This window comes from Acanthisitta chloris, unplaced genomic scaffold (assembly GCF_000695815.1).
Source record: "Acanthisitta chloris isolate BGI_N310 unplaced genomic scaffold, ASM69581v1 scaffold23558, whole genome shotgun sequence".
In the NCBI taxonomy this organism is placed as follows: domain Eukaryota; kingdom Metazoa; phylum Chordata; class Aves; order Passeriformes; family Acanthisittidae; genus Acanthisitta; species Acanthisitta chloris.
In genome coordinates, this window is record NW_008687026.1 from 82984 (window position 1) to 109152 (window position 26169).

The 26169-nt window shown below is 45.8% G+C and overlaps 1 protein-coding gene across 1 annotated transcript; it reads left to right on the forward strand.

The window, feature by feature from the left end:
* The first annotated feature begins 371 nt into the window (after positions 1-371).
* ATP6V0A4 (ATPase, H+ transporting, lysosomal V0 subunit a4) lies at positions 372-26169 on the forward strand. Its single transcript, XM_009080435.1, has 21 exons — positions 372-409; positions 2132-2343; positions 2795-2873; positions 3702-3796; positions 4411-4536; positions 4866-4960; positions 6025-6151; positions 6707-6789; positions 10602-10695; positions 12139-12351; positions 12753-12903; positions 13671-13810; positions 14112-14269; positions 14785-14878; positions 17500-17618; positions 18434-18650; positions 20172-20279; positions 21823-21957; positions 22911-23028; positions 24842-25013; positions 26076-26169. Coding segments are annotated over exons 1-21 (2631 nt in total). The 5' UTR covers positions 372-408.

Sequence of the window (26169 nt, forward strand, 5' to 3'; positions counted from 1 at the left end):
ACCTGTCCCCGCCCCGCCACGGGAGAGTTCCCATGTCCTTTCCCAGACTGCCTTCAGCGAGGAAAAACCAGCGAGAAACAGCACAGGAGTTTTGCACCTCCCTCCGTGTGCAGGAGGTTCCAAAGGTTTTTGGTGGCCAGGGCGGTGTGAGCCAGCACTGCCCGTCTGTTATTAGTCTCAACAAGCCACACTTGTCACAGACCTGTCCCCCTGCCCCGGGGAGAGGAGCTGCTGCTGCAGAGGAGCCTGGGGCTGAGAGGTGAAGCACCTTCTCCAAAGCGACTTTCCGCGCTGGGATCTGTCCTGCCCGAGCCCGGTGCGTTTTGATGGGTTTTAGTGCTGCTGGAAAACAGTGAGTGGGGAAAGTGCGAGCGATTTCTCAATTAACTGTTCTCTTGCCAAAGCAGGAGCCCTGGGGGAAGGAGGGAGGCTGGAGGGTGGCGGTGCTGGCAGGTCCTGTAGGGATGGGGGAGGGGCTAATGCTCTGCCTTCCTCTGAGCAGGGTGCTCTGCCTTCCTCTGAGCAGGGCTGGGAAAGGTTTTCTGGCTGGGAAGAGGTTTCTCTTTTTATATTTCATTTTTCTCTCATTCCAAATCAAGACAAAAATGAGCCTTTTGGGTTTCCACTGACTGATTACCAAGGACAAGTGGAACTCTGGGTTTGGATGGTTTGAAGCACTTTAAATAAGATATTTTATAATGTTTCATTTGAGTTTTGTTCTTTTAATTCTAAGTGTTTAGTGCTTGTCATTTATGGAAGCTAACTCCAGATTTAGAAATTCAAACAGCTTTAACTTATATTTCCTCACACTTTTCAGTCTAAAGAAATTAAGATAGGATATCTTGATGATCTCTTACACATTTTGAAAATCAGAGCTAGGGATTTTTTTTTTCTTTACATAATTGCACAGTGGGAGTTTCTTGTAGCTTTGGTCTCTTTTTGTCCTGTGAAAAATACTGAACCAGTTAAATTTGGTTTGCTGAAAAACATCCAACCAAATTTAAAATTTCTAGCCTTACCCAACCCATTGGAACTGGCACATGATGTTTTCTTTTAGCAAACTACTAGTTACCATATTTTGTATTCTCAACACCTTAAATCCTTGAGTGAATGGGTACAGAGGGTAGGACAAGGAAAACTCACAGGGCCACTGAGAACATACTGACTTGTGACCATGATGCTCTTGTTAAACAAGCCTTTAGTATCTTGTGAAAAGTTTCTCTCATATTTCAGACAAATCTTTCATATCTTATAAAGAAAATTCATAGAATCCACAATTTTTAAAAGAAATGTTGCAAGAGAAGGTTTGTGGAGAGAGAAGGGGTTAAAGATAGTTGACTTCCTACCCCTGTGAACAAAGTAGCAGTGAGGTTATAAAGGATTTTCCTTTGCTGCTTATGAAATGTAGCCTTGCTGCAAAGTTAAATGCATGCAAAAAAGTGTATCTGCTTGCTTGCATGTTTTTCTGGATAATCACTGTGTTTGTTCATGCTATTCTGTTAATTTTGTGTGAGAACAGCTGAAGGCAATTTCTATGTTCAGGTTACTCAAAGTAAATAATAAGCATAGAGGTGAGAGGAACTTTTGTGAAGTTCATGTTGTTTCATGTATTGCATTTTGAAAACAGACCTTAATGGGGAAAAAATGCTTCTGAAATCTTAAAGGTAGTTTTAATTCAAATAAAATAGTCTGTTCTCCCCACACCCGTAGAACATGTTCCTTATGTGCTTGCAATGTTGTGTTCACACTACCAATGGAAGTGATGAAAATCAGTCAGGCCTCTCTCACTTGTCTAATTGCAAGGTGAAGTTAATGATTTTTGTTTTGTCTCTGTGTGTAAGACAAGGAGAAATTGAGTCCTTCACAAGCTCAGCATCCAAAACCCAAATAAACCAAATAAGGGGCCTGACTTCAGTGGTCTGAAGTGTCTTAGGCTTAACAGAGGACAGGGCAGGATGCTTGCTCATCATCTCTCATAGGGGACTAGTGGCTATCTCTGCTCTGGTGGGATGAAGCCTCAATGGGGCTCAAGGAGGCTCTTAGGCTGTGAAGAAACCCTTTTGGAGGACATGATGGGCAGCATTGAGTGATCTTCCAGCACCTTGACTCAGTGATCCCAATGTTCCTGCAGTGCCTGGCACCTTTTGGCACCTCCCTGGGCAAGGAAGACCGTGCTGCTGCCACAAAGACTCCCACAGACATCCACGTCAGAGGAGAGCAGGCAGAATGGCCTCAGTCTTCCGGAGCGAGGAGATGAGCCTGATGCAACTCTTCCTCCAGGTGGAGGCTGCCTACTGCTGTGTGGCTGAGCTTGGGGAGCTGGGTCTGGTGCAGTTCAGAGATGTGAGTAGTGCCTGACTGACATGTTGGGCTATGGAAGATGTGCTTGTCTTTCTCTCAAATCACTTGGGAGAGGTGCACCTGCAGGGTGGCCAAAAGTCCATGGTGAGAGTGGGATTTCCCCAAGGCTGATCTGAAAACTAAACACTACAATCCGTCCCTGAGTCTCCATCCAGTTCTCTGCACTCCCTCTGCACAACCTTAGATCAGTTCCTTCCACCACTACAAAACAGGGTCTCTCCTGAGAGTACCTCTGTCACTCCTGCCGTCACAGCAAGGTTGTATGGAAATGAGCCTAGTTGCAGGCCATAAGGAAGCCCTTGGAGTCGCCCTGCCTGTCAGGTGCAGTAGCATTTGCCATCCTCACCAAAGGCATTCCTTGGCTGCTGTGTTAGAAATGAGTGCAGCAGTGTGCAGCCTTCAACCCCAGGCTTGTTTTCCCTCCTGTTTTTAGCTGAATGTGAATGTCAACAGCTTCCAGAGAAAGTTTGTGAATGAAGTGAGAAGGTGTGAATCCTTGGAGAGGATCTTGCGTAAGTAAATGCTTGTCAAATGCAATCGGCTTCCTGCCAAGTGGTGGTGTGGGATTTATTTCTTTGTTAAGTGCTCTCACACTGTGGAGCAGAATTAGTGGCAATATGCTGATGTTTTCATCCAAGCCCCTGGAAATGTTTTCCATGTGTCAGCTAATTGCCACTTCACCCCATATGGGCAATAAATTGTTGCCCCTGTTTTGTAAATGGTTAACTGAACTGAAAGGAGGTTAATTAGCTTTTATAAATCAGGAGATAAATCTGGGCCTGGGCAGTACACTTGTCCATATAACCTGACTCTTACACCAGTGCACCAGCAGTTGGCACACATTTCCTGTGGCCAAGGGCTTCAGCCTAGCAACAAGTCCTTAAAGCCCAAGCAGCAGAGTTTGTGATGCCCTCTGTCCTGGGCAAGTGTGTACTGGGAGCTCTGCACTCTCCCCACCAGAGCTCTGATGTCCAGGGTAGCCACGGTGACAGCACTGGCCACTGCTGGAGCAAAGGAGTGAAACCTGAGCTTTCTGCATGCCTTGCTCACTGCCCCAAGCAAGGAGTGGCCATGCTGGCTACTTGTGCCAGGCCAGGGGCTGTCCAGGTGAGAGTGGGCACCATGACTTAGGAAGAAACAACATCTTCACCGAGGAGGGAGGTGCAGGAGTTCATTTCGTGCTAGCTGTGTATATGCACGGGGATGATGGCCCTTGTATGTCACTGCATCTTGTCACACCACCATGGGATGCCTCAGTCCTGGCTGAGCAGCAAGCTGGTGACCAGGATGATGGAGGAGGGATGACTTTGTATTGATATTTCTGTGTCCTTTCCTTGCAGGTTTTCTGGAAAATGAGATGGAGGAAAATGTTGAGATAGTCAAACAAGAAAAGTACCCAGAGACTCCCCTGCCTCGGGAAATGATTGATATGGAGGTACAGAATTTGGAGCAGACCAAGGAGACAGAGAAGGGGCTGTGTAACGTGCTCGATAGCTGGAAGCTAAGTTTACTGACAGGGTAATTTTAAAATGCTGCACACATAGGTGACTAGGAAGAAAAATCAAGCTTTCTAAGGGCTTCAGCTTCACAAGCAAGATGATTTCCTGGTGTGTTCCTGCACCCATATCCTCACCTATTTTTTGGACTATAACTAATGAACCTAAGCTAATGACCATGTTGTAGGTTGCTTTTGTAGTCAGTAGACTGACAACCAGGCAACCTGAGGGCTGAGATGTCCTTTGAGAAACCACAGAGATGCTGAGACACCTACACCATGCACCCACCTACCTGCCTGTGCTTGGGCCAGGTGCATCAGGTGCCAGAAAGGCACAACAGACCCAGTAGGGAATGTTGCCAATGGAAAAATGATGCCTTGGCATTGATGAATATCTTCCTACAAAAAGTGTTTATCGAAGTGTTCATTGAATATATCTGTACTCTCCCTTAAAAAAACCCCAAAACATCTATTGTTTGAGAGTTGGTATCAGATTGATAAAGGGTCATTGGTTTGCTTCAGAGTTTTTCTGGATGTGCTTGAACCCTAAACAGACAGTTCTGGAGAAACTTGAGGCCGAGTTGCTGGAAGCCAACCAGAACCAGCAAACATTGAAGGAGAACTTCCTTGAGCTGATGGAACTCAAACATCTGCTGAAGAAAACCCAGGACTTCTTTGAGGTGAGAGGCCTCTTTGCTCTTCTGGTAGAGCTGTGGGAGTTTCCTAAAAATACTGACATTTTCATTTGGGGTGTATTGCTGTTCTTTGCTTTCAATCCAAATCCAGTGGTCTTTACCACAAGCCAATAAGATATGTTTGCAAAAGCACCTTAGTCACTTTGGAGTCTGCATTGCTCCATGAGTCAAAGGGACTCAACAATTTGGCTCCCAGTTCTCTTTGACAGTGGCATTTATGCTTTTCAGTTGGGAAAACTGTCAGGAGAAAAATGTGAACATAGTTTTCAAACTGGCAACACTGAATAGGGGTTTTTTTAAATAATGTTTTCCAGGCAGAAACCAATCTGCCAGATGATTTCTTCAGTGAAGACACATCTGGGCTGCTGGAACTGAGAAGCACTCCTGCTGCTGCAGCTGCCAAGCTGGGGTGTGTATTGGTGATGGTCCCCAGCTTGGCCAGACTTCCCACCTGTGTTGTGTTGCTGTAACATTGGCACAGCTTCCTTCAGCTTCTTAGCAGAGGTTGCTCACCAGCCTCTCCAGCAAAACTCTTTCATGCAGATGACAGAGTGACTGTCATCAGAAGATATCATCAAAACTATGGTCAGGTTATGGGGCAGTGGGAAAAATGGGCTTTTACTTCCAGGCCATCAATTCCAGTCACCCCTTAGCAGGGATTGACTGAGAATTGTTGTCTTATGGCATCCCACCTGGGACTTCTGGATTCAGGCATCTGTCTGCCAGCCTGGTCCTCAGGGATGGATGTCTAACCACATCAAAAAGCTGTGGGATCACACTGGGCTTTGCTAGCAGTAGAAAGGGGCACTGAGAATGAGAGTTAGAGGAGAGGAAATATCACTGTGTATTGCCGATGGTAGTTTGGTGGGCAGCATAGACTCAAGCAGCTTTTTCTCATGTCTGCATCAGCTAGGTGTGGTGAAACTCACTGCTGTTCTTCCAGGCTGGTGTTTTTAGCTGCTCATGCTGGTAGTTCTGAAGTCCTGTTCAACTCCATTATGAGCAGAGATTATGCCTGCAGAGGGCTTGCCTTGGTAGGAGTATAGCAGCATGTCATGCTGCACTTCAGAGGTGCAATCTGATGCTTTCTGGGAAAAGGAAAACAGGAGAGAGTAAAGACAAACAACCTCTTCAAAATTTCCACCTCCTGTCTCTGTCATTCAGGCACTCTGTGTTCATGTGACTTTAAGCATCTCTTCATTCCTCCATTTCTAGCCCGAATAGTCTCTTGTCTTTTACCTGTTTATCTAGGAAAGATTTAATTTAAAAAAAAAGAAAAGAACAATAGGATAAAGTCAGTAGATTGAGAGAAAGCCAGGTTTGAGCAAGGAAGATTTCCCTAGAAGAATCTACAGCAGCAGCAGAGCCCAGGGTATCGTGGACTAGAAGCCAAGAGATTGTAAAATCATGTGTTACAGGTCCTAAAAGGCTTAGAATGGGCCTGAAATTTATTTATCTTGTAACTCTGCTCAGATTCACAGCAGGGGTAATAAGGAGGGAAAGGATGATACCCTTTGAGCGTTTACTGTGGCGAGCCTGCAGGGGAAACATCTACCTGAGGTACACTGAAATGGACACCCCCATGGAAGACCCTGTGACAGTAGGTTCTAACCTAGTTTTGCTTCATGCTACCCTTGTGCATGTCTGTGACCTGCAGAAACCAAACCAGTGCCCTGGCCATGCTGCAGCACCAGAACTGAGTGTCTGAAGGCAGCCTGTGGAGGGTGGGAAAGTCTGAGGATCAGAGAAGTTTCTTGGACATTGCTTTCCCCTTTTGCCACTATCCAGGTAGTTTCTTTTTTCCTGCCTGGTTAAGATGCATGTGAGCCCTAGCAGGGCAGTGGTGTTTTGGAGGCCACCGTGGAGGTAGACTGTGGTTGTCCTCTCTGGGGCCTGGCCACAGAGGGTCAATCCCCTTGGTGTCTCTGGGGTGGGCTCTGTGCCCCAGTGGAACTCTGGTCCCCTAGCTCTCTGCTCCCCCATAACTCAGAGCTGCTGCCCATGCCTGATCCCTGAAGCATCTAGAGAAAACGTTGCTGATGGAAAACAGGGGCTGGAGGAAAAGAACAACCCAGTGGAAAGGCTGCCAAAAACCCCTCCAGCTTTTCAGGACAGGACTCTGGGTGTGTTAAATGCTGTTTGAATTGTGTTGCAGAGAGAAGAGGTGAAGAAGAATGTATTCATTATCTTCTATCAAGGAGAGCAGCTGAAACAAAAGATCAAGAAGATTTGTGACGGGTAAGGCAGGCTTGTGGCCACACTGCTCCCACAGGGGTGTGTACTTGAAAGCCCAGGCTGGATGAGTTTGGAGCTAGAGGCCAGGTCTTTGGCTCTCAGCTCTACCACCAACCTCCCTTCCACTCCTCAGCTCTGCTGCTCCTGGTCATGAAAGTTATCCATCACCTTAGCACTTGGAAATCAAACTCCTAAATTTTCTGAAGTGACTTACAGCTCTTGAGAGTATCGGTCGCCAGGTTTTTAACTGGGAATGTCTAAAAGGGGACTGTTGTTTGAGAAATACTCAGCACTCTTCCCCTGAAAACCAGGGCCCCTAACTTGGGGACTGGGAGCATGGTAATCCTCAACCTGCTCTCAAGCCTTCCTGCATTTCTTTATAAAGAGATGATGCTGCAATTCCTTCAACCCTTTCCCAAGGCCTTTGAGCAGTATCTATGTAATCAGAGATGGAGGACAGGACAGAAATGAAAGCTTCATACAGCCTGACGTGTTTCCACCCTGTTAAGCATGTTGAAAAGGTAATTCAGGTTGAATATTTTGTTACTTTCATAACGCTGCTGGCCAATGGGCACTGTTGCCGTGTAAATCATACCTGACGAGGGGAGCAGTGTGCTGGCACCAGCCCCATTTCAGTACAGTCCCTCAGCCAAGCAGGCTCTGCAGGTCGCAGGGAAGGGGTGAGCAATTGTCCTTCTCTGACACCCACACTCTGGACAGGCCTTTTCTTACATCCTGCCTTTAATCGGACTAAAAGCAGGTAGGTCTTTCATCCAGCTGGGATGACTGACTTCAGCCCAGTGAAGCGACAGAACCCTGAGGACTGTTAGCCATTCCTGCATTAGGAATGCGCCATCCAAGGTCCATTGTGTGGGCAGCAGAGGGTAATGCTCATCCTGAGAGCACTTCAGACCCCCTGAAGTGGGCATCTGTCTATATTTTGGATTTTTTTTTCCCTGCAGCATTTTAAATTCTCCACAGCTTAAAGCCCAAGGCTTTTTTTTGTGTGGGGGGTGGGAGTAAAAGAACAAGCAATGCAAAGCCTGTCATCAAGTACTGATTGACCCCAGAACCATCCAAACCATAGTCACAACCTTCTGCAGAGGGTGTAGCTGGGACCAAGGAGCCAGACCGTGCTGGAAATTCAAGCAAATCCCTGCAGGGCAGTCCTGTCATGCAAAATTTGTAGGAGCTAGTGTCTCCAGTGTGATGGTAGGGTCACAGAAGGAGCTCAGCTTGGTTTCTTTTGGGCCCTTGGAAGGAAAGCACAGGATGCCCTTTGCAGTGCTACTGCACTGGATTTTGTCTGTCGCCAGCTAATTAGGCTACACTTGAAATCATCCTTTACATTCCTTCTTCTCTTCAAATTTTTTGCTTGCTAATATGCACATACAGATGAATGCTTTGCTGCGTGGGAGGTTTGTAAATGTATTACTCCCCCAACTCTCCTTTTGTGCTCTCTGGGCCATCAACTATCTGCAATGCCCAGGCCACGACATCTCGATCTGGTCCATCTTTAGGGCAGGGTTAACTGTGCCTAAAGCAGATGGCAGTGCCATTCTGGCCACAGCAGGACATTTCTGCCTAGCACTAAGTTGTCATTCATGACAAGCAAATACCCTGCAAAAATCGTGGGCCTGGTCTAAGCCAGTCGCCTGCAAGCAGGCTCAGATTTGTTTGAAGAGCTGTGTGCCTCAGGTTACGCTTGTAGTCCCTGCTTGACTCTAATTGGTAACATTAGTCTGCCAATTTCATGAGCATTAAGTCCTTGCACAAATTTATTAGTGAAAGGTGTAGAGGGAGCAGGGAGGAGGAAAATGTAAGAATTTATCTTTTTCTCCTTTTCTTGCGGCTGCCTCAGCGCTAATGTGAATACTAAACCAGGTTTATCAATGTAAGGATTCCCTTCTGAATTCTCCTGGAGCTTTCAGAGATGTCTGTGCCATTAGGGCAAAGCTGATACTCAGTATGCAAAATGGCTGTTAAGAGATCAAAGCAGCACTGCTGCAATAATGTTATTGGAAATGGGGAACTGTACAGCGTGGAGGAATCAGCTTTCAAGTTTGATTAAAAATCCTTATTAGAGATGAACTAAGAGCGGTGAAGAACAAGGAGATGGAAATAATTAGGCAGGGTGAATAACCTTTGGAAATACCTGGTGTCGAGTGAGGAGAAATTCAGTTCTGGAAAGGGAAGTTTAGCTGAAGAGCATGTGCTGTCACTGTGCACAACTCTGGGCTGATCTCTAGGAAACTGCAGTGTGTTTTGTTCAGTCTGCAACTGTCCTCACTTGTGTGTGTGCTGGAACTGATTTTGGAGAGCAGGTGGTGATATATCTTGTGCTCAGACAGAGCCAGAATATGATGCTTATCTGTACACAGAGCATGCACGTTTTTGTCTCTTAAGCAGGGATAGACCTCTATGACCCTGTTAAATCTGCTCTTAGTTCAGCTCACATGCAGCAAGGCAGTCCTTCCACAGCCCTAACTCAGCATAGCTCCATGACAGGATGGTGGAAACATGTCCTCTTAGGTAGGCAGGAGATCTCCACTCTGTGAAGAGGCGTTGCCTTTTCCCACAGCCCTGTGGGGCAATATTGGAGGGGCAGGGGTGGCACAAGTAATACATGTCACTGAACAAAAAGAGAGGGCTCTCTGCTATTACAGTTACTGCAGCACCTCAGCTCAGTACGGGCTTGCAGGTGCAGAACTTTCAGCAGTGCACCTTGTGACCTATAAGCTCTCAGGGGGAACTCCTTGTGCCTGCTGTCGTGCATGAAGTGTACTCCAGGACTGGTTTTGAAGGCAGAACAGGTAGCTGTGCGCTTTTCAGAGACATGCAACTAATTTCTAATGGGCTGCACTGGGGTGACACAGTGGCTGTATGACACTGCAGTGTGCTGCACTAGTGTAGGCACCTGTACACCTGCAGGGCTTGCAGCTGTACTGAAGAAGGTTATGCTGCATACTCTAGTGAGGCAATATACAACACCTGCCTGGAGGTAAGACCTTCACTCACAGATTAGAATCCCACATTAGTCCTTATTATACCACACTAAAGAAACCCACTCAATCTCCCAAATATGGCCTCGGAGGTAAACTTATAAAAGCATTTACACTAGCTTGACGCATGTAAGCTAACATAACAGATACCACTCTCAGGTGCTTAAAATCCTTCATCCATCCTTCCCTTGTTCCCAAGCTGCCTAGCCAAACAGAAGTACCAGAAACCAATAGCAGGCTGTACTGCCATCCTGTTTTATTCTTGCACTGCAGCTTGTTTGTTTGGATTTTTCACAGGGCTGTTTACTCTCGCAGCCTGCCTGCAAAAAGGCGTTTGCTTGCAGCGCAGCTTAGCTGATTACTTCGCCCAGTGCCTTCGAGAGGGTAGTGCAGAGACAGGGATGTGGTGTTTTTCCAGCCTCAGTGCAAGAGGGACATCTGTTGGCTACCGTGGTAGTGAGACTGCCTTCACGAGCGTGTGTTCAGTTGAGTCTTTTTGCAGTTCAAGCGACTGGTGGGTGTAAGAGAGGTGCCTACGTGTTAGTGCTGACCACTGCTTGATATCAGGTACTGTGTATTTCCTGAGACAGGGAGTGTTTTTTCAGCTAGAACAGGCAAAGAGATTCTTAGTCTCAAGAAAGGGTAAATGTACCTTTTTGGACCTTTCTGTGAGACCAGACACAACTTTGTAGTATGTAAGAAAAGTATACTACTGGGTCAGGAATAAAGTCCAGTTTCCCTGCCTTCGAACTGAGAAGAGTGGAAGAGAAGTCAGTCTAATAAATGGTGTTTCTCACTTCTCTCTGAGGCTAGATTTCGTGCCACAGTCTATCCCTGTCCAGAGTCTGCCACCGAGCGCCGAGAAATTCTTGACGGAGTCAACACAAGGATTGAGGATTTAAACACAGTAAGTGGCAGCAGCTTTACTGAGGACTGAACCCTGCAAGTAGGACCTGCCCAAATAGTTGGCCTGTCTGAAACCCTGTGGCCATGGCCAGACCCCAGACTTGCTTTGGGAGCTGGCTGTGCAGAGCTGGCCAGGGGCTGCGGATACAGCTGCCAGCCAAGGAGTGGTCCCCCAGCCCAGGTGCAGTCTCCCTGCCAGTTGAAAAGGCCAGGGCTTATGCTCTGCTCTGCTCTGCCCATGGAGAGCCCCAAGAACTGCTGTGGGGCAGCCTCCCACAAGAGGAGCTCAAAAACTATTTGCTACTGTTCTCCATGCAAAGGCCACAGATTTAGACCTTATGGTGTGGGGCTAAAAATTGGGATATAAGGTCATCAGCCAGCTACAGGTATTGTAACCAAATTGCACACTGTCCAAAATGGTTTGCTCTAGCTCTTACAGCATGGTTTGCCTTCCTCAGCTTGCAAATTTGTTCAGTCACAACTGTAGTACAAATATTATTGGCTCAGAGAGAAGTCTGAAGATCTGTCTTGTGTTTACATTAGGTTTTATTTACTGAGGAAAACTTGGGGTGCTTGTCACACTAGCAGTGGAAAGCCAAGACTGCTGTTCTAGAAGAACAAGTCTCCAACTTCTTTACTCCAACATTTAACATGGGGCTGAAAACTACAAGTTCAATTTCTATGGGTACTTAGTAGCTCGTATACCCATATACTGTACAGGGCTTCACACCTTTTGGAGGGATTCTTGCCTGATAATTGTCACACATGATAGTCAGTGGGCCCTGAAGCAGGAGGTAATGGGCACCCTGTTTGCCTAAGATGGCCCTGGCAATTGACATCCTACTGTCACCTGCTCTGTGGGCACCGATGACTGCCAAGCCTGCACACAAGTCTGGTTTCAAACTGACTTTCAGTCCTGAGCATCACGGGGAGATAGACCTCTTCAGTGCCTGCAGACCTCACAGGTTATCTTCCTAATACATCATCTCCATTGCTCATGGATGCAGCAGCAGTGTTGGTGGCCACATGATGCATGGAGGTCCCAGGGCCACATGCTGTAGCATGTAGGGTGTGATATGCCCCAAGTTCATAGCAGAGTTGCCTACAGGAGAAGACAGGGTGGGAGTGTGTGCTGAGGTGTGGCCAGTCTAAGCAACTGGGTAAGGAGCTAATCCCACAGTTTAGTAATTCCCAATGGTCTCCTCTTCACTTATAGAGATTTGGGACCATGCAAGGAGAGTCCTCAGCAAGCAGCATTGTACACTTGGTGTCTACTGCTCCTGTGTCCAGACCTGCACACACTTCCCTCCAAGATACCCCATGCATTCATACAATCTGCTCCCTTTCTGCAACTGTCTTCCCCCTGCCTTCTCCAATTAACTGCTGAACAGATCATGCCACCTATGTTTCCTTATCTCAAGTGCTGCCTGTGCTTTGCTTACAGGTGATAACACAAACCGAGTCCCACCGTCAGCGACTGTTGCATGAGGCAGCAGCCAACTTGTGGTCCTGGGGGATCAAGGTGAAGAAAATCAAGGCCATCTACCACATCCTGAATTGCTGTAACATTGATGTCACCCAGCAGTGTGTCATTGCAGAGATCTGGTTCCCAGTGGCTGATGCTGGCCGGATAAAGAGAGCTCTCCATCAGGGAATGGTAAGCAACCAACATTTTGTGTCCTTGAAGCTCTCACCCAAACTGCATTGTTTGTATGTCAAGCATATGTTCAGACCTGTCTGTTGCTGTAATCAGGGCTCCCTTTCTGTTTTCATTTGGGAGTGTCACATGATCACTTGGCCTCAGGAAGTTTGAGGTCAGTACTAAGTCTTAGCAGGTTTGTGACTGACCCACGGAGCCAGCAGTGCTGGCAGCTCTCCCTGAAATAGCACAGACAATGAAAAAATCTGGATATCAGAAGAAGGGCTGAGATATAAAACTCCTGAGCCCAGCTTTCATGTTGCTGCCTGTGCATGTTTGGACAGAGATTGTGGTACTGTGGGACCGACTCATCTCTCCTGCCACTCTGACTGTGTCTGTCCTTGTCACTGGGTTTGCAGGAGCGCAGTGGCTCTACGATTGCCCCTATCCTTACCGCCGTACACACCAGGATGGCTCCACCCACCTTCAACAGGACCAACAAGTTCACAGCTGGATTTCAGAACATTGTGGATGCATATGGTGTGGGCAACTACAGGGAGATGAACCCAGGTGAGAAACACTCAGCTACCTGCACCTGGCTTGCATGAGCCAAAGTAAAGCCATTGAGCTTTACTATCCTAAAATATGTACTCATTGCTGATTGAGAAATCTAAACCATAATGGAACTCTTTGGTGCATAGACATAGGTTTTCTTGGGCAAAGAATTTAGCTGTTGTTCTTCAGTGAACAATTCTGGTTAAACTGGGGTCACATAGTGGGAATAATGAAGTATACAAATACAGGATAGGCAACAAGTGGTGAGGTAGCAGCTCTGAGGAAAAGAACTAGGCTCACAAGGCAAATGTAAGTTGAGCTCATTGTGTTGAGGCAAAAAAGGTCAAAAGAACCTGATAAAAGTATGAAACAATAGTAAAGAAAGTCAGACCACTAAGAATGAACAAAAACCTAGAAAGGCCTATGGAAAAGGGTCAGATTAACTCAGATCATTGAGGCTGAGTAGATTGAGAAACATGGTAGTAAACTTCAAGTGTGTTACTCTGTTGCAAAATGGAATGCAGTTTTCTACACATGGTATTTATTATGGTGAGACAGGAAACAAAGGCTAAAATTTCAAGGAAGATACAGGTGACACATCTGGACAATCTTTCTGATGGTAAAGCCAATTCTGCACTAGATCTGACTGCCTGGTGAATAGGGGAGGGATCAAGGAGGACTTTGAGGACAGCAGATGTAAGGAATGGCCTGGTAGGGTAGGCTGCTTCTCCGCTGAGGTCTTCTGTTTAGGAGATGAGCTTCTAATCCTTTCCTTCCTGCAGCTCCATACACTATCATTACTTTCCCCTTCTTGTTTGCGGTGATGTTTGGGGACTGTGGCCATGGTGCTGTCATGCTGGGCTTTGCACTCTGGATGGTTATTAATGAGAAGAGCCTTCTGGCCCAGAAGAGCACTAATGAGGTGAGTTCCAGGAAACTGGTGCACCCTATCAGCATAGCAAAGGGCTCATCTGCCCCATTTGATAAAGGGACATCCAGCTTCCCAAAGGCTGAGTGGGGATCCTTCAAAGATACTCGTGAGGCAGAGACTGGGCAAGTAATTCTGCCTACACAGAGACCTGGATGGGCCTAAGGGACCCAAAGTTACTTATGAATAGTTGTATACATATAGGTTAGTACACTCATGTCTCCTGCTGGCTGAGGCCCTCCATTTGACAGACCTGCGGGTGCTTTGGTCACTGGCACTGCCTTCTCCCCCACAGATCTGGAACACCTTTTTCAGTGGACGCTACCTGATCCTGCTCATGGGCATATTCTCCATGTACACTGGCTTCATCTACAATGACTGCTTCTCCAAATCGTTCAACTTATTTGGCTCTTCCTGGCATATCATCCCCATGTTTAAAAATAACACTTGGAAGTAAGTGGTTAAATGTAGGAATGGAGTGAAAACACACCAAATGCAGCATGCAGGCTTGGAAAGAAAGACTGCCTGTGTGGGGTGGGGAAGAGCTCCCTGCTGTGGATGCAGCCATGAATGAATCAGAGGTCTCGTCTGACAAACACAGATGAACTCACAATTGAAATGGAAATGTAGAGTCCCTAGGAATATGCCTGTTTGCTCAGGCACTGATGTGCATAAAAATCTGCAGGTGTCCAGGACTGATGCATAGAGAAATATCAGTGTGATGGAGACTGACATTGTGGGGCCTGTTTACACGCACGCACACGCGCGCGCACACACACACACACACACACACACACACACACACACACACACACACGCACTTGCACACAAGTGCAGGATAACAGGTGTGGAAAGGCCGGAGTCAGTCAGAGACACCATGTGGTAGGTCCAGCACACCTCACATAAATAAACCATCGGCTTAGCTGGCAAGATTAAGCTGCAAAGGTCATTTCCTTTTTCTCTTCTAGTAAACATGTGCTTCTAGACAATACGGTGCTGCAATTGGATCCAGCAGTCCCAGGAGTCTACTCTGGAAATCCATATCCATTTGGAATAGATCCGGTAATTAAATTAAATTGCTCTAAGATAATTTGAATTTCAATCCTGTTTCTACATATCAGGTACAGCAGTGGCTCCCTCCACTCCCTCCTGAAGCTGTGCTTTTTGCATCCTGCTCTTTGCCTGTTCCTTACGTAGCTGTCATGGTTTGACTCCAGCAGCAGCCAAGCCCCACAGCCGTTCACTCACTCCCCAGCAGTGGGATGGGGGAGAGAATCCAAAGGACAAAAGCCAGAAGCCTCATGGGCTGAGATAAAGACTGTTTATAAGGGAAAGCTAAAACTGCACACAAGTAAAACAAAACAAGGAATTCTGCTCTTTGCCTGTTCCTTACGTAGCTGTCATGGTTTGACTCCAGCAGCAGCCAAGCCCCACAGCCGTTCACTCACTCCCCAGCAGTGGGATGGGGGAGAGAATCCAAAGGACAAAAGCCAGAAGCCTCATGGGCTGAGATAAAGACTGTTTATAAGGGAAAGCTAAAACTGCACACAAGTAAAACAAAACAAGGAATTAATTTAATTAAGTTTTGAGCACCTTCAGGACAACAGGGCCTATCACACATAGTGGGGACAAACACCCTCACTCCAAACATCCCCTCCCTTTGTCCTTCTTCCCCCGACCTTATATACCGAGCATGATGTCATATTATTATGGAATATCCCTTTGGTCATTTTGGGTCAGCTGTCCCAGCTGTGTCTCCTCCCAATCTCCCATGCACCCCAAACTTCCTTGCCAGTATGGCAGTGTGGGAAGCAGTAGAGGCCTTGGCTCTGTGTGAACCCTGCTCAGCAACAATAAAAACATCTCTATGTTCTCATCACTGTGTTCAGCAGAAATCCCAAACAGCCCTATACTAGCACTGGGAAGAAAATCTAACCCAGCCAAACCCAGCACATTCCACCTCTTATTCCATGCCATTTGCATCCTGCTCAGGTCTCACACTGTTCAACACAACTTCATTAACCACCAGCCCCTTCCCATTCATCTGTCCTTCTGGTGCTTTTCTTTAGCAATTAAGGATGTATGTTGCTGACAGTTTTGCACAGGCAGCAGCAAAACAGTAAGCAGGAAGGAACTTCAGTTTTGCTGGGGAGTGGCCATGGCTACAGTCTCTGCTCCACCACCAGTCTGCTGGACTTAGTTTCCTTACTTGATTACTTAACACATTCCCTGATATCTCACCAGTCTGAAGGCAGAGTCCAAATTTTCATGCAGTCTTTTTATTGCATGAAGTGTGAGGTAAATGTCAGTAATACTTATCCACATTTTCTTATCTGTGTCCCATTTCCCTTTTTCTTGACATACTATCTATCATGTGCTGAAATGTAGTTGTTAACATTGAGGTTTGCTGTTTCAATCTTCATATTAGCCAATTAACCTCTGTTCCCTGTGCGATGCACTCTCATTTCAGTTGATCACACAAAGAAGGAACACTGGCTTCCCCTGGTTGGGGGAGACACTGACCTTGTAGTAAGTTTTTCATAAGCTCTTGTCTAAAGCTCTGCCTGTGATGTAGGCAGTCCAATTTGGGAAGACACATCAAAAAGAGCTGAGTTTTCTGTAAGTTGCCTTGACACATTCCTAACTTAGGTTAACCTAGACTGTTCCAACCTGGCTGCTGCCTGCCTGAGAGACTGCAGCCCCTGGCCTGGAGGGAGGGATGGCTGAACAAGTGCTGGCAGAGTAGGGATGGACTGGATAGCACCAGCCCCGGTATGATGCTCTTGGTAAAAATGATCCATGTCATCTGCCCAGAAGGATGGATGTCTCTAAGCATTTTGCAAATGGGATGGCTGAGGTGTATCTTTGAAATAAAGACTCCTCCTGAGGTGAAGAAGCTAGGCAGCCTCTTCCATAGCCATACCAGTGGCAAAGCATGTTGGACAAAGTCACAAAAGCTAATGTGGTGCCTTCCAAATAATCCAGTCTTCCTCCTCTCTGTTCAGGTACTAAGTGTCTGAAAAGAGGTATCTAATTACCATCTCTGAGGACAGAAGACTTTGGGATCTAGGAAGCTTTAGAAGAAAGGAGAAGCATCCCTAATGCTCTGTAGCATAAAAAAGGCAGGACTAAGGCATATGGTTACTGTCCTAACATACCTGAAAAGTTACTGCAGAGAGGCAGGCAATAAGCTGATTCCATGGCCAAAGAGCTGGAAAGAGGTTTTTTTTGGGTTCAAATAAAACATTTGAACATGCTCTGCCCTCATTACTTCTCTGGTGAAGGTGCAACAAATTTCCAAAGCATCAGGAGGGATTTTCGCATGCCTTTCTACCTCTATTAAAAAAGATAACTCAACCTAAGGACAAGGGATGACACAGAAAAGATTTAGGTTCTGCTACCAGCCTTTGCATTGGTTTCTGAGGGACTGAAGCAAAGTCATAGAGTCATTTCAAATCCCTGTTATTTCCTCTGTTAAACTAGGCTAATGTTTTTTACCCTTTAGACGAGTAGCTTGGCAGAGTGAAAAGTATTATAAGGAACATCTAATTTCCATTGCTTGTTATCTTCTTACTAGAACTGGTAGGAGTAAATTGATGGTGTCAAAGCAACAACTTCCACAAATCTGTTATTGATCAAACACCTGAAAATCTTGTTCTTCTCTTGCTGCTCCTTTCCCAAAGATCTGGAATGTCGCATCAAACAAGCTGACTTTCCTGAACTCCTACAAAATGAAGATGTCGGTTGTCATAGGGATTGTGCACATGATTTTTGGCGTGATACTCAGTCTCTTCAACCATATGTAAGTTGGTTCCACCAAGCCCATTACTGCAGCACACAAATCCTTAGCACTAAACTAGTGTCCTTCATTCAGAGAAAGCCTCATATCTTGGATTGATAGCTTGAGCTTTGACCTTTCCCCAGTGTGAGTAGAAGTATCCCATACACGGACTGACTTGTACAACGGTTGGTACACATTGCTAAGTCCAAAGGAAAGTCATCACATTGCAGATATTTTCTTGGTTAAACTCTCTCTAAATTAAAAGTCTATAGCACCTCCTCCTATTGACAGTTTTCCTCTTGAAAGGCAAGCTTTTTGGCCTAAAGCAAAGCACGCTAACTCTTGCAGAGTACATGTATGTGCATTTCACCTGGCTCAGCGGGCCCTGGGTCAGGGGGTGTAGGAGCACATCTGTATCTCTGCCTCTATATTTTGCAAGAAAATAAGAAAGGCTGATAGAGTGGAGAGGCTGATATTATTGTTGAGAGATTCTCCAGAACTGAAAGGCGTGCAGTGATGCATTGGCAGATGCCAGAGAGGACTGCCCCTACAAAACTGGTAGTGCACCTGGTTCTGACCTTACTCGGCATATAATGCTTGACTTTGTAAATTAGCCATTTTCTTGAAAAATTGCATTTTTGATGCAATAATGTGAGATACTGGTAAGTGAAGTATAAAACTCTGAAGCGAATCAGTACAACAAAGCTTATATATTTAAACGGTGGCTTTTGTTGATAATGTCTGTAATTATGGACTTCCTTCTTGCCATACTTGGGTGAAAACTTGTATCAATACCTATTGTATTAATTGCAGTTATCTTTCCTGATTCTTTCCAGCTACTTCAGGAAATACATAAATATTATCCTTCAGTTCATTCCAGAGATGATTTTTATTATCTCTCTTTTTGGCTACCTGGTCTTCATGATTATTTTCAAATGGTGTCATTTTGATGTCCACTCATCCCAGAGTGCACCAAGCATCCTCATCCACTTCATCAATATGTTTCTGTTCAATTACAGCGACACTTCCAATGCTCCATTGTATCTGCATCAGGTATGGGTCAAGTGGCTTGAATCCCTGTGTCTGGTTTTGTGTTTGCAGTGGGTGTTGTGAAAAGTGGGCATAAAGACATGGGAAGCAGGCTCAGAAGCTCAATCACAAGTGCCGGTCACAGACCTGAAGTTTATTCTTCTGGTGTTTGTGTTGACCTTGTAGACAGGTAGGACAGAGAAGCTCTCATCAGGGGTGCAGAGAAAATCTCAGTGTCATCCTTATGAGAATAATGATGCAATTGAAGATATACTTGGGGAAAAATGAAAGGGTGATTTGAGATGCAGAGCTGGGTACTGCAGATGTGCTCTCCTGAATCTGGGCACAATGCTAGAGACATCTCCCTTCCCTGATAATTTCTTCTTTGGAAATCTTGAATACTTCATACTTTTAGCTAAAATATGGAATTAGCTAGAGGATTTTCTTGCAGCTTTTGGTCAGAAATGTCTCCTTTGGGGAAGCTCACTTTAATAAAAGATAAAAAGGGCGAAAACATCTCCCCTGAGAGAAAACTTCTTTTAAAGTCATCTCTACTTATTTGCTCCAAACACGGATTTTTTTTAATTGATTTTACATCAGGAAGGGCCTGCAAGCAACTGCTGCATCCATCCACATGTGTGCACCTACATCTGTACAGCTGCACACTCTGGCACTTCCAAGTGAGCTCAGTTTTAGGGCTGTTGGTGAGTCAGGGTCAGCAGAGACCCTCAGTCAGTTCCAAGTAACTGTATTAAGGTTTCAGAAAAGTTTGGGAAAACAGGTTTCCCAGTCTTCAAAAAGTCTTTAGCCTTCCCAAGCTGGCAATTTTTTCCTGTATCCCTATCCCCCTGTCCTACCAGTAACAGGCTGTGCCATCCACCTGGGTAGTCTGAATGCAAGTATTGTATGAGCCCAGTCATCAGGTGATTGTAGACCTGAGTCAGTGCTGAAAAAATGCAGAAGTTGTAGTTTAGGGGTTTTTTGCTTATCTGTTGTTGTTTAGCTCAGAGTACAACCAGTTGTGTTAGGGCAGCAATGGGAGTGCCATGTTGCAATATGAGAATGCCTTATGTTGTAGGGACAATGTGGGGACCAAGCCTAAGCTATGGGATTCAATTCCCTTCTGGAATTGAAATGTAGAGTAAATCCAGGGCAAGACATGAATGACTTGGCTCTTCCTGCTGCATTTCTACGTTGATCCAACCAAGGCAGAGTGGCTGGCTTACACAACAGTTAGGATATTCACTTGGGACACTGGAGATTCAGGTCAGTAACACTGGGTTTTGTTATACTAACCCTTTCCAATATGACAGCCTTTCATCTCCAAGTCTACAACCATCTCTAGCTGGAAATACCTTCTGGAGCCTTAAGCAGTATACAATTATTTTCATGTCCTTACAAGCAGAGGATACCTAACCAAAGCAGGGAGTGTATCTGTTGTGTAAAAGCAAACCACCATGTCATAGAATCAGGTTTCTAACCATAAATGTAGTTGGCTAAAGGAAATAAAATAACTCTTTGCTCTTTTGTTGTCCTGTGTTTTAGAAAGAAGTACAGAGTTTCTTGGTCATATTTGCTTTGATTGCTGTTCCCTGGATGCTGCTAATTAAACCTTTCATCCTCAGAGCCAACCACCAGAAAGCACAACGCATGGTAAGGGATATGGATCAGTCAAGAGCATTCAGTACAGCAAAGGCAAAGCTGAGGAGGGAGACCCCCAAGACTGTTTGCAGTGATCTGATCTTGCCTTTCTCTGATCTCAGACTTTCTCTGAAGATTTCAAAGTGTGCTCTATGGCCCATATGCCATGTGTATAGACATTTGTGTGAGCCACCTAAACTAGAATCACAGGATGGTTAAGTTTGAAAGGGACCACTGAAGGTTGTCTAGTCCAACCTTCCTGCTCAGACATGGTCCCCTAGGAGCTGGTTACTCAGGGTTGTGTCCAGACAGCTTTTGAGTATCTCCAAGAAAGGAAACATGCTGCTGGAACCAGGAGCTTTGCTCACAAGGCCATATCCTATTTGTTAAGCTGACACCAAGCTCTTTCACGTGTCATATCCAAAACCAGAGAAGGTTTAGAATGATTGAGGTGCTGGTAAAGCCACGAGAGGGCAGAGACCTCAGCTGTCAGCCCACAGTGGCCACTAACCACCAGTTAGCTGCTCTGCAGAAATGTGGCATTTGCAATAGTCCTGGCCTTGGAGAGATTAGCACTTCTTGAAGGAGTGGCTTGATTTAAAAGCTGTTTCCTGCTTTCTAGCAGTACTTTCTTCCCTAAGTGATTGCCTTCACATTATCAGAGCCCTCCTCCCCATGGGCATTGTGGTTTGCCCAGCTCTTCAGCACATAACAGCTGCAATTTCCGTTGTTCATTAATTCTCTCCTTTATTACACTAACAGGACTTTACCTGTCTTTCAAGATTTATTTCTCTTTATACTCGGAGCTAGTGCCTGGAATACCTTTTATAGGGCACAGATGTTTCTGTTTGAAGAAAGAGATGCTGGTTGTGCTGCTTGACCTTTCCCAATGCAATCACTTCTGACCTGGGACTGCAAGCCACGTCCCTGGGACTGTTATAGTCATATGATGTAGAGCTATTCTTGTGCTGTGCTGTCGTTTCTGGAGTGAGATCCAGATCAGGTTGTTCAGGACTCTAGAAAAGCTCTATAAAGAATAATTACAGAGAGAGGATGGGTTGCCATGAGGTTTTTGTCAATTTAAAGTGAATCTAGAGCTCTGAATTGTATTTCTGCCTGTGTCCCAGGTTACGTGATCCTTTCAGGCTCCCTTTCTATTTCACTTGGTGCTAGTTCCTTTGTTTTGCACCCATCTAAGTAAGATTATCAGCTTTAATGTGCCTCAATTTCCTCATTTGCCAGAAGTGATGGATCTTCTCATGGTGCAGACAAAGATGCATTACAAGACTGGAAACTGGCTACAAAATAGTTGGAATCACAGGAAAATGCCCTGGGATAGGAAATATTTAGGCATTATTAGCCTACATTGATAGGAATATTCAGTTTCTGTGGTCTATGACAACTATTGTTGAGCTTTTCTTCATGTTCATGATCTAGTCCTTCATACGTTACCCACCATGAGGAACTGAAGGAGTTTCTGTGCTGTGGGCTGCTTTGTTTAGGTATCAGCCTGTAGCATGACACAAAAAGCATATTTTGTTTTTTTTCCTGAAAGATTCATTCTCAAGCCATCTCAGGAAACTCTGGAGGAGAAAATGAGGTAGATGTTCCAGAGACAAATCACTCCAAGAAAGCATCCCAGGGAGACCACGGTGGTGGCCATGACGGACATGAGGGTGATGGTGAAGAGGTAAGAAAATGTGAGCAGAAAATTGTTTAGGCAGACATGATAGCAGAAGACACAAAGCCAAGCAGAAGGCTCTTGCCAGCCCTGTTTTTTAACAAGATATCAAGACACACTGCTGTGACAGTTTGTGTTTCCAAACAGAATAAGCTTGGAATTTTCATTGAATTGATTACTCTATTCTTTTCTTTTGTTTTTTTTTTTTTTTTTTACTTGGGGGTGACAGTCATTCTTACAAACCTCATGTGTTTGTTTTCTCAGGGGTGCTTGTTTCGCTTCCCCATTGCATCCAGAGAAGGTCAACCCTTTCCCAAGAGTCAGTGTGCTTTCCTTCCTTTACATTGCAAATAAGTTGGCAGCCAGAAGTGCTGACTAGGGAGAAGTCTTCCCTTGGCAGATATTTTCAAAAGCTTCTGCAGCAACACAGGAAAAAGTGGCAAAAGTGTTTGTAACAGTTGGGAATACCAACAATATTGAGTGTGGATATGAGTGGCTGTTCCCAGGCACAGGGAATCTTAGCAGATTTGCTTGTTCATTATTCTCAGATATCTTTATCTCCCCCAGAAATGAAGTGATAGCTCCCAAAACATGTATGCACATAGGCAGATGGTCTGAAAGCCCCCCTTTTACTTAAGAATTCTGTCTCTATAAGAAGTCACAAAGACTGGTAGCGATTGGATTGACATTTAAAGATTGGAAGTCCTAAGGCAGGAGTATGAGCTGTTTCCTGAACATTTGGTTTTCACTGGAATTGTGTTTTCAGGAGAATGTATGGGAAGGTCATACAGAATTGACACCTTTCAGAGCAGTCCCTTCCCTTGGGAAATAACTTTCTGTTGCTCAGGACATAGCGAAGCAAAGGGAGAAGTGTGAAGAGCCTTTGGTGGAGTGTTCCTGTGTTAACCAGGAAGCCCTGAGCTAACAACTAATGAAATGTGTTTGGATTTATGTTGTTTCAGTTCAATTTTGGAGACATATTTGTCCACCAAGCTATCCACACCATTGAATACTGCCTTGGCTGCATCTCCAACACAGCATCCTACCTGCGGCTCTGGGCACTGAGCTTGGCCCACGCACGTGAGTGATTGTCTACCCGTTAGTGACCTCACCAGCAGCTCCATGCTGGTCACCACTTCTGCTGGTGTGTGATTACTCCTGCACATTTCTTCATGAAATCCAAGTTCTCCTTGTGGACACTTGTGTCTCAGGATATTTTCTTCAGGTTGGATCCAACCCAGGTGTTTCATGGTGGCCATCTCAGTTGTCAGGGGTGACCCCTGGCAGCTTCTGAATGCATTTCCTGACTGGGGCCCCTTCCCATGCTGCTCTGCAGCCTCCCCTCTGGAATAGTCTTCATGCTGTGTGGCACGGTGGGAGGTGTGGTCCAAATGTGTACTCCAGTCCATGGGAGGTACAGGCAGTATGGAAACCACAGCTTCTTTGGCCAAGAGGCACTTGCTGTGGCCTTAGGGTATGCAGACAAATGTCAAAATTACATGAAATAGTTACTACTGTTTGGTTCAGCAAACTAGAAAGAACAGGTTTTGTTCAAGAACTCCTGGAATTTGTAATTTTCACAGGGATTTTTCCCAGCAGCAATCAGCAGAACCTCATGTTCCATGAGAAATGTACAGCATTTCAATGTCAGTAGCATTTCAATGGAGTAGATTTAGGATAAAAACAGATACTCCAAGATGAGAAATTGCCTCAGGCTGGAACTTCAGATTTCAATATCTCTAGTTTTAGGAAATGTTTCTGTTAATACTGCTGTACTGCCTCTGGCTCTTGCTCCTGTCTTGAAGAATTTAGCACACAAAATAAGGAAAGCAGAAAGGAGGTGGAGTGCCATGGATTGACAGGAGTGAGATGTACTTCTTGGCACAGAAATGAGCTTAGCAGGAGTTGAGTGGAAGTTGTTGCAGATTAGCTTTTCATGGAGGACAGATGTCTAAATAAACCAACTAAAAACCTTACTGAAGGACAGTGCTATGCATTTTGCCTGGCATTGACCTAACATCTTTTCCCTGAGGGCAACAGCTGCAAGCGATGCCTGGGGGGCTGCACTGGTGGCTGGAGCATCTGGATGTGGAAAAGCTGGGCCAAGTCCTTGCTTTGCCTGTATCAGAAAAGGAAAATTGCTCAATCCTGAATCTCTTGTGTGACTGGGGCAGTAAAGTTAGGAATATGTTATTAAGCTGTGAGGACATGTCAGATGTACTAGTGCTGTGAATGTTGATATAAACCTGTGCAGGAAAGAATATCTTTAAGAACATGGCAAGAAACTCAAATACTAATACACCCTGCCTGGGGCAGGACCAGCCAGTTGTCTTCTCTTTTTTTCCACCACAGCTTCTCCATGACACCATAAGAGATGTGGTTTGGAACACAAATGAGAATTACACGTTTCCTGTGAGTCTTAGCTAGCATCAACCAGTACAGCTTGTATCCTACTACACATGTATTGCCTATGTCAATCAAGCATGTTAACTGGCAGTAAGCAGCAGGCAGTCCTAGAAGGTTCCACATGCTGCCTATATGCCATGGTAAGGAAGTGCAAATTAGGGTGATGACTGTATCATGATGGGGTAACAGCAGGCTTGGCAGTGTGCTTCCATGGACTTGTGATGCAACGTCAACCCAAAACTGCACCATCACCTCCTAACACAGTGAGGAGGACCAATGGAAAACAACCTGCATACACATTCCTTCTCCAGCTGTCATGGAGAGCTAGGGTGTCTGTACATGATTTCTGTCGTGTATTTCGCTGTCATATATCTTTTATCTTAGGCCAGTTCGCCTAACTAGGAAAAATGTGTGATCTGACAGACTGGATGCTGTGTCTGCCTACAGCTGCTGCTCAGCACTGGTTTTCCTTTATTTCCTTCTGCAGAACTGTCAGAGGTCCTCTGGACCATGGTGATGCACAATGGATTCAACAGCAGTGGCTGGGCAGGCCTCATCGTCATCTTCATCATCTTCGCGGCATTTGCAGTGCTGACAGTAGCCATCCTGCTGGTCATGGAGGGACTTTCAGCCTTTCTGCACGCCTTGCGTCTGCACTGGTAGGTGGTGTGATCTTCTGGAGCTTTTCCTGGAGCAATCTTTGGGAGGGATCAGGCTGTGGAAACAGGTGGCCACATCAGCCAGTGTTAGGCATGCAGTGCTAGTAGTTGTGCATGAGAACATCGGTTGCCTTTGACAAAGGAAGCAAGGGAGATTCTTCCAAAGGGTGTTTCCTGCTCTCAGCTACTCCCTGGAGCAACCTGCTTGTGCTCCTGCACCTATGGTGGTTGTGGGCATGTGAGGCAAATGGCAGCCTGCAGTTCTGTCCTGGTAGACATGCAGAGCCATCAAGGCCACTTTGACCTGCATGACAAGACCTGAAGGCATCACAGCCACACCGCTGGGTGTGTATCCCACCCAGGGTTACCATCAAACAAGACAGCTGGGGACTGTTATGGCAGCAAGAGTTCACCTGGGGGTGCAAAACCTGAAGAACACCTGGGGCAGTGCTTGTGTCATAAGCCCAGACAGAGCTCCAGGATGTTTAGGTTTTGTGGCAAACCAGTGCCAAGTTAACTTGTGTCTGCCTGAACTGGACATCAGTCCAGGCAAGGACAGCAGTGTGGGTGCATCATTGAGCTAGTGTGTAAAGCAAGACCAAGGTGACAAAACACCCTTCACCACCACCATAATGTGGTACCCTGCCTGAGCACCCAAGCTATGGTCTTTTTCACCATGTAATGTCCCACCACAAAAACAAAAGCTGCCAAGGTAAACCGTGGTGCAGGTGCTGGTCATTGTGCAGGATAGGGGAGATGTGTGTCTCCCACCAGAGTGTGCAACCAGCAGGTGGTTATCCCAGCTCTCAGAGCTGCTAGAAGCAGGGTCCTGCTGACTGGCCTCAAGATGAGTATTTCCAGGCTGGCTGATGGCAAGTCACTCTGATGTGTGCCAGGTTTCTTCCTGGGCTGTCTGTGTCTCACTGCTGGCTCTAGAAAGAGCCAGCAGCAGTTTCACCATCTCTCATGGCCTCCCATTTCCCATGGGTGTCATATTTCAGCTTCTTGTCTGGTAGATCCTGCCTGTGGGCAGCACTGATGACTTCCTTTGCTCCTCCCCAGGGTTGAGTTCCAGAACAAATTCTACGTGGGAGCTGGGTACAAATTTTCTCCTTTCTCCTTCAAGCACATCATCAATGGCACTACAGAAGAGTGA